General features: G+C 36.8%; 1 protein-coding gene across 1 annotated transcript; it reads right to left on the bottom strand.

Annotated features, from left to right (window-relative positions):
- Positions 1-8,838: 8,838 nt before the first annotated feature.
- LOC133323271 (trypsin-1) lies at positions 8,839-10,099 on the bottom strand. The gene is made up of 4 exons (XM_061532249.1): positions 10,040-10,099; positions 9,716-9,977; positions 9,080-9,645; positions 8,839-9,012 (listed from the first exon to the last, which is right to left on the bottom strand). Exons 1-4 carry the CDS (start codon positions 10,097-10,099, stop codon positions 8,839-8,841), a joined length of 1,062 nt encoding a protein of 353 aa, XP_061388233.1.
- Positions 10,100-10,463: the final 364 nt, after the last annotated feature.

Below are 10,463 nucleotides of genomic sequence, written 5' to 3'. Positions count from 1 at the left end.
CCCATATAAAGGTACCTCCTCCGTATTTTGGTATTTTGGATTCTCATAGGGTAGCAAATTTCCTTACCAAAAATTATAAATATGGGTCCAAATTTCGGGGTAGTCCCCATATAACGGAACCACCCAAATTTCGGTATTTTGGGCAGCTTGGACACGTTTTTCAACCGAAACAATTGTAATTTGGTATTTTGGATTCTCATAGAGTAGAAAATATTCCTACAAAAAATTATCAACATTGGCCAAAGTTTCAGGGTAGCCCCCATACGATCTACGTTGCAGGTTTCGGTATTTTTGGTGCGTTTGGGCATGTTTTTTCAACCGAATTGGCTGTAATTTGGTATTTTGGGTTCTCATGGGGTAGAAAATCTCTCTACCAAAAATTATCAATATTGGTTCATTTTTTCGGGTAGTCAGCATATAATGGTACCTTCAAAACTTCGATATTTTGGTGGATTTTGGAACTATTTTTAACCAAATTAGTTGTAGTTTGGTATTTTGGATTCCCATAAGGTAGCACATCTCCCTACCAAAAATTATCAATATTGGTTCACTTTTTCGGGTTGCCCTCATATAGAGGTACCTTCCAAACTTCGATATTTTGGTGGATTTTGGACCTATTTTCCAACAAATTGACAGTAATTTGGTACATCGGGTTCTCATTGGGTAGAAAATCGGTCTACCAAAAATGATCAATATTTGTCCAAATTTCAGGGTAGCTTCCATATAAAGGGTCCTCCCGATTTTCGATATTTTGGGGATATTCGACACGTTTATCAACCGATTTGGACGCAATTTAGTATTTTGGACTCCCAATAGCCCTAGAGGGCTTTCCAATTTACCACAATTTAAAATTGTTCCTCACTGTTATAAATGTCTTCTGAATTTTTGATTATAAATTCGATGCCCCAGTTTCTTAGTACCGCCCTAGGTGTTATTTTACTGTTTAGAAATTTTCATAAAATTCATTTTTATAGATATTTTAATTGTATTATAATTCGTTGCGGTTTTCTTAATTTTTTTATATATTTTTTTTTCTAAAAATTCTAGGAAAAAAAAAATCATTTCCAAAACAAAAGACTTAAGAACGAAACGTGTTATTGCTATTCATGTAATTATTCTTTTGTGGTCAGATAGAACTTTCTTTTGTTTTTTGTTTTCGTTTTAGAAGAAGTTTTATTTTTAAATAAAACAAAAGACTTAAGAAATAAGCAGCAAATTTTCGATATCGGGGTTTTTTGTTTTGTTTTAGCATCTTAAATGCCTCAAGGTGGATCGCCCAGTTAAAGAGACTCCATTTATCATCTTCTTTTTGGAATTTATTTTCTGGAATGAAAGAAGAACACTAGCTGAGGCCATTGTTCGATTGATATATTTTTTGGATGGAAGTTTACGGTTTAATTCATTTGTAAAAATAGGTTATCATTAGTTTTTTGCACTTTAGAAGAAAAAATCCCTGCTAGAATAAAAGTAAAAAAATCCAAAGGTCACGAATATAAATCATCGAAATCTATTGTTTTGAAAATCCAATTTCATTGATTTTATATTCCAAGATAGAATCGATTCTTAATGAGAGAATTTAACCACTAAAAATGTTGCTAAGTTCGATCGGTCTGAACTTTTTATACCCTTCATCATAAGGTGGCCATTCATAATGCCAAAAATCGATCGGAACATCTATATGTGGTGAGGCAATGCCTTGGTTAATTGGATGCCAGCTGAAAACGAAATAAAAAACTATAGGAACTCAGGTTGGAAAATTGGGCTAAGACCTTGATCTCACCGAAAATGATACGTGGCGGTTGAAAACTTTGTAGGAAAGCCTCAAAATACCCCAACTTTGGGTGTACCGTTCCATAACATGGAACAATATTGATAATTTTTGTTGGGAAGATGTGTGTAACCCATTGACAACCTAAAATATCAAATAACAGCCATCTCGGCTGAAAAATGTGCTCAAGCCTCCTAAAATACCGAACACTGGGAGGTACCTTTATATGGGGGCTACCCTAAAAAGGGGACATATATTAATAATTGTTGATAAGAAGATTTGTTACACCAGGAGAACCTTAAATACTAAATTACATCCAATTCGGTTGAAAAATGTGCCCAAGCTCCCTAAAATATCGAAATTTGGGAGGTACATTTATATTGGGGCCATCATAAAAAGTGGCTCAATATTATTAATTTTTGGTGGGAAGATTTGTGACCCATCGAGAACCTAAAATACTAAATTACATCCAATTCGGGTGAAAAATGTGTTCAAGCGCCCAAAAATATCGAAATTTGGATGATATCGTTATATGGGGGGCTACCCTAAAAATTTAACCTATTTTGATAAATTTTGGTATGGAGACTTGTTGCCCAATGAGAACCCAAATTATCAAATCATAGTGAAATTGGTTTCAAAATGTGCAAAAAATCCACAAAATTCCGAATAATTCGGGGTATAGTTATATGGGGGCTATACGAAAACATTAACCAATTTTGATAATTATTGGCAGGGGTATTATCTACCTAATGAGAACCGAAAGTATCAATCTACAGCATTTTTGGTTGAAAAACGTGACCAAACTATTCAAAATATCGAAATTCGGAAGGTATCGTTATAAGGGGGCTACCCGAAAAAATAGACCAATATGGATATTTTTTTGTAGGAAGATTTTCTGTCCAATGAGAATCTAAAATACCGAATTACAGCCAATTAGGTTAACAAACGTGACCAATCTATTCCAAATATCGAAATTCGGTAGGTACTATTATAGGGGACCTACCCTAAATAGTTGACTAATAATGATAATTTTTGATATGGATATTTTCTACCCTATGAGAAACCAAAATACCAAATTACAACCAATTTGGTTGAAAAACATGACCTAACTATTTCAAATATCGACATTCGGAAGGTACCATTATATGGAGCCCTTGCCAAAATATGGTCCGATATTGATAGTTTTTGGTAGGATGATTTGACACCCAATGAGAACCCAAAATACCCAAATACAGCCAATTTTGCTGAAAAACATGCCCAAAATACGGCAATATTGAAGGTATTTTTGGAAGGGAGTTTTTCTACTCAATGAGAACCGAAAATACCAAAGTACACCCACTTTGGCTGATAAGGATGATGAAACTCCCGAAAATTTGCGGGTTCCGTTAAATGGGATCTATTCCGAAACTTGGACCAATATTGATAATTTTTGTTACAGAGATTTTCTACCCCGTGAGAACCCGAAATACCAAATTACAGTAAATTCGGTTGAAAACGTGCCCAAAATATCGCAAATTTGGCAGTTCCGATATATGGGGTCTATTCCGAAACTTGGACCAATAATGATAATTTTTGGTAGGGAGATTTTCTACCCAATGAGAACCCAAAATACCAAATTACAGTAAATTCGGTTGAAAACGTGCCCAAAATACCGCAAATTTGGCAGTTCCGATATATGAGGTCTATCCTGAAACCAATATTCATAAACCCGAAATACCAAATTACAGTCAATTCGGTTGAAAACGTGTCCAAAATATCGCAAATTTGGCAGTTCATATATATGGGGTCTATCCTGAATCATGGCTCAAAACTGTTAATTTTTTGTTGGATGATTTGCTACCCAATGAGAACCCAAAATATCTAATTACAGTCAATTCGGTTGAAAAACGTATCCAAGCTCCCCAAAAAAACCGAAATTTTGGAGGGTATACAAATAGGTTCGGCTAATTTGCAGATTAATTTTTAAGATTCTCAATTCTTGGGACTCTTAAAACCCCAAATCTCCACAATTGCCCAAGTTTTTTTTTTGTTGTGTGAGAATTTTTTGGTATCATTTAATATTCCCCTTAACCATGGTCAGGTTTTTGGTTTGTCCACCATTTGACAATTTTTTTATATATTTTTTTTTCTTCAAGCACGACTACTGTCACTTACTTGTGGTTAGGTTGTAGCATACAAAAACACGAACAACAACAATGACAACAACAAAAAAAGAAGAAGGCGGACAAAAAAGAAAGAAACGTAATTACCAAATGTAGATCTGTTTTGGTATGCATCACAACACGCACTCGGCGCTGGTCGGAGTAGTGTGGTGGGGCCATTGTGATGCGGTGTAATATAATATTGTGGCTTACGTATATAAGAGCCTCCAAGCACCCTCCCCCTCTCTGCCACTCCTTTAGCCACCCAAATAAAAGCGCAAATAAGTGTTGTCTACATTTTTGTTTTATTTTTGCACAACACGTTCCGACTATTTAAAGTAATCTGAGCTGTTTAATTTTCGATGTTGTTGTTGTTGAGATTTTTTTTCACAGCAGTAGATACCATAAATGGACCAAACAACTTGCCACAATATCAGCAACAACATTGGTGGTTCGGTTGGTCATATCGCTGACCAAACAATCAACCAAACTCTGTGGTGTTGATATTGAGGCAAGCGAACCGATCTGATCCAAAGTGACTTCATTCATTCCATCACGAGGCATTTGGGGGTATCGAAGTCGAAGTCTCAGTTATATGGTTTTAGTGGCAACCAACAAATACATTCAGGTATTAAATAATCATTTTTTTCCATTATTATTTTTATGGTGGGCCCCTTGTTTTGTTTTCTTTTTCCGATTTTCCTAAAACACCAATAAATACCATATAAACAAATATGTGAGTGTGTGCGTGTTTGTAATTAATAAATATTAGTTAACAATAACTGTAACATGAGTAAAAGTGTCAACTGGTAGCGGCTACAGCAGACCATAGAAAATGCAGTCTGGTCGGTTTTTTGTTTTCTATGAAATTTCATAATCGATATTTTTTGTCATATCGAAGTGTTCGAAGTCGGGGAGATTAAATAGCAAAGTGGAAATTTGTAATTTAGCCTACACCAACACCGGTAGCCAATGGCAGATGCCAGGTATCAACGGCATTGTTTTTTGTTATGATTGAGCGGGCTCCATATGAAACTCCTAGGGAATTGAGGTTTTATTTGAATTTTAAAGGAGGATGTTTGTGTCTTAAGTCTTTTGTTTTAATTCACAAGGTGGGGTAAAAAATTATTATAAAATTTTTTCTGAGTAATGTGGGTCTTGGTGTGGGTCTAGGTGGTCCCTGAAAATAATCTTAGAATATACAAACACATGACACATGTTGTGCCCTAAGAAAATCCGCACCCAGGCCCTAGGGACCCTTGACAAAATATTAAAATAAAATAAAAAAAAAATACAGAAGAAATATCCAGATCTTCCGATATTTAAAAATCCGGATTTTCATAAGTTTACACTTCTTTAAAAAAAAAAACTTAATAATCTTAAAAATTGGGTCCGGTCGAACGGGATTACACTATTCGTCATATGGTGGATATTGCAAATACCTTAAATCGATTGGGACTTTTATATGTGGGTGGGTCTATGTCATGGTAAATTACTGCCATCAAATTAGACACAATTCAGTTTAAAAATACGCCCAAAATCCTTAAAATATCGAAGATCGGGGGATACCTTTACATGGGAAATATACGAAAACATGTACCGATATTGATAATTCTTGGTGAGAAGGTAGACTACCCAATGAGAACCCAACATACCAAATTACAGCTAATTCGCTTGAAAACCGTACCCGAAATCCTAAAAATTTCGAAAATCGGGAGACACCTTAATTTGGGAGCTGTACCTATATTGATAATTTTTGGTGGGAAGGTTGACTACCCAATGAGAAAACAAAAAATATCAAATTACAGTTAATTCGGTTGAAAACCGCACCCCAAATTCTAAAAATATCGAAGATCGGGCATACCTTTATATGGGGGGCAATACGAAAACGTGGACCGATATTGATAATTCTTGGTGGGAAGGTCGACTACCCAATGAGAACGCAACATACCAAATTACAGCTAATTCGCGTGAAAACAGTACCCAAAATCCTCAAAAATATCGAAAATCGGGAGGCACCTTAATATGGGAGCTATAACAAAACGTGGACCTATATTGATTATTTTTGGTAGGAAGATTGATTACCCAATGAGAACCTTAAATATCAAATTACAGCCAATTCGGTTAAAAAACATGCCCGAAATTCGGAAAATTTGAGGTTCCGTCATATGGGGGTTACGATAAAAACTAGACCGATTTTGATAATTTTTGGTGGGAAGGTCGACTACTCAATGAGAACCCAAAATATAAAATTACAGTTAATACAGTTGAAAACCGTATGTAAAATCCACAAAATATCGAAAATCGGAAGGTATCTTTATATAGGGGGTTACCCTAAAAAGTTTAACGATAATATCAATTTTTAGTGGGAAGGTCGACTACCCAATGAGAACCTTAAATATCAAATTACAGCCAATTCGGTTAAAAAACATGCCCGAAATTCGGAAAATTTGAGGTTCCGTCATATGGGGGCTACTATAAAAAATGGACCGATGTTGATAATTTTTGGTGGGAAGGTTTGCTACCGAATGAAAAGTCAAAATATCAAATTACAGGCAATTCGGTTGAAAAATGCGCACAATCCCCACAAAATACCGACAATTTCGAGGTATTTTTAGATGGGGCCTATACCTAAATGTGGATCGATATTTATAACTTTTAGTATGAAGGTTTGCTACCGAATGAGAACTCAAAATATCAAATTACAACCAATTCGGTTGAAAACCGTACCCAAAATGATCAAAATATCGAAAATCGGAAGGTACTTTTATATGGGGGCTACCCTAAAAAGTGGACCGATAATAATAATTTTTAGTAGGAAGGTCTGCTACCTAATGAGAACCCAATATATTAAATTACAGCCACTTCGATTTAAATACTTGCCCAAAATCTCAAAATAATATCGAAAATTTCGAAGTATCGTTACATGGGAGCTACCCTAAAAAGTAGACCAACATCTATAATTTTTTTGTGGGAAGGTCAACTACCCAATCAGAAATTGAAATACGAAAATACAGTCAATTCGATTGGAAAATATGCCCAAGATCCCAAAAATATCGATAGTTTCGAAGTATAGTTATATGAGGGCTATACCTAAAAGTTGCCCGATATAGATAGTTTTTGGTGGGAAGGTCAACTATCCAATGAGAACTCAATATATCACATTACAGCCAATTCAGTTGAAATATGTGACCAAGATCCCAAAATATCGAAAATTTCGAAGTATCGATACAAGGGGGCTATACCCAAAAGAGGGCTGATATTAATAATTTTCGGTGGGAAGATCGACTATGCTATCAGAGATCAAAATACTAAAATACAGTCAATTCGATTGAAAAATGTCTCCAAAATCCTCAAAATACCGTAAATCGAGGGTTCCGTTATATGGGTGCCATACCTAAAAGTGAATCGATATTGATAATTTTTGGTGAGAAGGTTGGCTACCCAATGAGAACCTAAAATACCATATTACATCCAAATCGGTTGAAATTCGTGCCCAAGATCCCTAAAATATCGAAAATTTCGAAGTATCGTTACAAGGGGGCTACACCTAAAAGAAGACCGATATTGATAATTTTCGGTGGGAAGGTCGACTATGCAATCAGACATCAAAATACTAAAATACAGTCAATTCGTTTGAAGAATGTCTCCAAAATCCTCAAAATACCGTAAATCGAGGGTTCCGCTGTATGGGTGCCATACCTAAAAGTGAATCGATATTGATAATTCTTGGTGGGAAGGTTGGCTACACAATGAGAACCTAAAATACCATATTACATTCAAATCGGTTGAAATTCGTGCCCAAGATCCCTAAAATATCGAACATTTCGAAGTATCGTTACATGGGAGCTACCCTAAAAAGTGGACCAACGAGTATAATTTTTTGTGGGAAGCTTAACTACTCAATGATAAATCACAATACCAAATTACAGTCAATTAGATGGAGAAAACGTTTTCAAAATTCTCAAAATACCGAAAATCGAGGGTACCATTATATGGGGCCTACTTCGACAGTTGGGCCAATATTGATAATTTTTGGTTGTAAGATTTTCTAGCCAATGAGAACCCAAAATACCATATTACAAACAAATCTGATGAAAAACCTGCTTAAGTTCCCCAAAATATCGAATAATGGGGGCTGCCGTGGAGGTATACCTAAACGTGGACCGATATAGACAACTTTTTGTGAAAGGGTTTACTACCCAATGAGAACCCAAAATACAAAATTACAGTCAAATCGATTGGAATAAACGTGTCCAAATTTTCCAAAATACCTTAAATCGAGGGTACGGTTATATGGGTGCTATACCTACATCTTGACCGATATTGATAATTTTTGGTGGGAAGATTTGCTGCCTAGTGAGAATCTAAAATACAAAATTACAGTCAACATCGTTGAAAAAAGAGGCCAATCTCTCTAAAATATCGAAAGCTGACATGTGCCGTTATATAGGGACTACAATAAAAAATGGATCGATATTGATAATTTTTCGTAGAGAGATTTTGTACCTACTGAGGACCCAAAGTACTAAATTACAGCCAATTCGGTTGAAATTCATGCCCAAGATCCCCAAAATACCGAAATTCAGCAGGTTCGGTAAAATGGAAGCTATCCAAAAAAAAAAAAAAAAAAAAAAAAAATGAACCAATTCTCATAATTTTTGGTAGGGAGGTTTGCTACACAATGAGAACCCAAAATACCAAATTTCAGCCAATTCGATTCAAAACTGTGGTCAAGCTCCCTAAAATATCGATTTTTTTGGAGATATCTTCCTATGGAGCTATAGCAAAACGTGATCCGATATTTGCTATTTTTCCACTGATATTCAAAATTCCTAAATAAAATATTAAATTGTTTTTTTTTTATTAAATAATATTTTTATAAAGAAATCCGATTTAAGCCTCAGGGCCTCCCCTTGTTCCGAATATCTACTTCGCACAATAGCAAGCATCTCTGGTATTGGCCGCGATCCAATCTAAATATTTGCTAACTCGCGTATAGACACCGGGAGCATCGGGGCTGGCACAGCCATAGCCAAAGGAAACGACACCGGCCAAGCGGAATATGCCTTCGCGGACAATCAAGGGACCGCCACTGTCACCCTGAAAAATATAAAATTTTTAAAGGGGATGATAGGAAGAGAAAAGGTAGAAATTTGACTCATTTTACCTGACAGGCATCCTTGCCACCCTCCAAATAGCCGGCACACAACATTGTCTCCAAAATCATTGACTTATACGAAGTTGCCCTACACTGGGCATTGGTGAGCACTGGCACGGTGACTTCACGCAAAAAATTCGACGACGAACCTCCGTCCGAAGTCAAACCCCAACCGGCCACAATGGCAGGTTTAAAATCAAAATTATGATTACTGGTAAGAGGTAGGCAGACGGGCCTAATGGGATCTTTGAGTGGCACCGGTTGATCGAATTTCAGCAGGGCAATATCATGTTGCGAAGTGGCTGGACTATAACGACGATGCATATTGACGGCTACCACTTTGCGGAGAATACCCTCCGAGGCAGCATTGCGATCCAGTTGGAGTAGACGCACGGTCAAACCCTTGGGATCCATGCCATGGACACAATGGGCCGCCGTCAGGGCATAACGATCATTGATCAGGGTGGCACCACAAAATTGAAATGAGCCCCTCAACACCTGGGCAATCCAGGGGTATTTATTCGTTTTCACTTGCGAACCACCAACAATGCGATTGATGTTCGGAACACCACAGGCTGGGAGAAGAAGGGAGGAGCAATTTTAGAGGTTAGGTGGGGAAATTGTTGTTCTTGTTCGCATACTTACTACAACTGGCACATTTATTGCCCTGAAAAGCCTTCCCCTCCTGGCTATGCACAAATTGTGATGAGACTCCGGAGGCCGAATTGGACCCTCCGAGAATTGAGAGCAAAATTTGTTGTTTTTGTTCGGTAATGATGTCATCTATGAAATCACCCTGTACCCCTGGTGGCAGACCTCCAGAATCTGTGTTATTTTCCTCTAGGTCCCTGGTGGGCTTCTGATAGACCTCTTCAAAGCCATAGCTGGGTTTGGGGTAGTCATAACCCTAAAATGAGAGATTTTTTCTAATTTTTTTTTCACTTTCAAGTGTCACAACAGAAAATTTACCGCTCCATAACCCTTTGCGGCCAACTGCCACAGCAGGAAAATTACGAAAATTAATTTCATCTCCGCGGACACCAACAAAAAAATTAGGTTAATTTTTTTCCGAATTCAATTCTTTTGTTTCACTTCTGTTCCCAAAAAATTCCGCTACCGAACCGATCAAAGATAACGAAGATGCGAACCGTTTAATCTCACCATCAATACTGCCAAAGAAAGTTGGTCATTAACGGTTCTTATATCACTTCGCAGTAGCCTCAGAAAACGTAAATGACCAGACATCATCTCCTTCAGTATAAACTTCGTCATCATCATCGTCATCCGAACACGCGAATTTATTTCAAGAATATTTTTCACATTTTTCGATGAACCGAAATAAAAACACAACCCTTAAGAATTCCATGGCCTGAGAACATCGCTTCGAAGTAAA

This window comes from Musca vetustissima, unplaced genomic scaffold (genome assembly GCF_032173495.1).
Source record: "Musca vetustissima isolate MV318-11 ecotype Yass unplaced genomic scaffold, APGP_CSIRO_Mvet_v1 utg27634, whole genome shotgun sequence".
Lineage (NCBI taxonomy): Eukaryota > Metazoa > Arthropoda > Insecta > Diptera > Muscidae > Musca > Musca vetustissima.
The sequence above is the reverse complement of the archived record's forward strand: the minus strand, read 5'-3'. Positions and strand labels throughout refer to the sequence as shown.

Excerpts from the sequence above, each read along its gene's own strand:
- LOC133323271 (XM_061532249.1), bottom strand. The coding sequence starts at position 10,099 with ATGAAATTAATTTTCGTAATTTTCCTGCTGTGGCAGTTGGCCGCAAAG. Across the intron at positions 9,978-10,039 it reads CCGCAAAGGGTTATGGAGCG|GGTTATGACTACCCCAAACC; the intron begins GTAAATTTTCTG and ends CTCTCATTTTAG. Across the intron at positions 9,013-9,079 it reads GTGGCAAGGATGCCTGTCAG|GGTGACAGTGGCGGTCCCTT; the intron begins GTAAAATGAGTC and ends TATATTTTTCAG.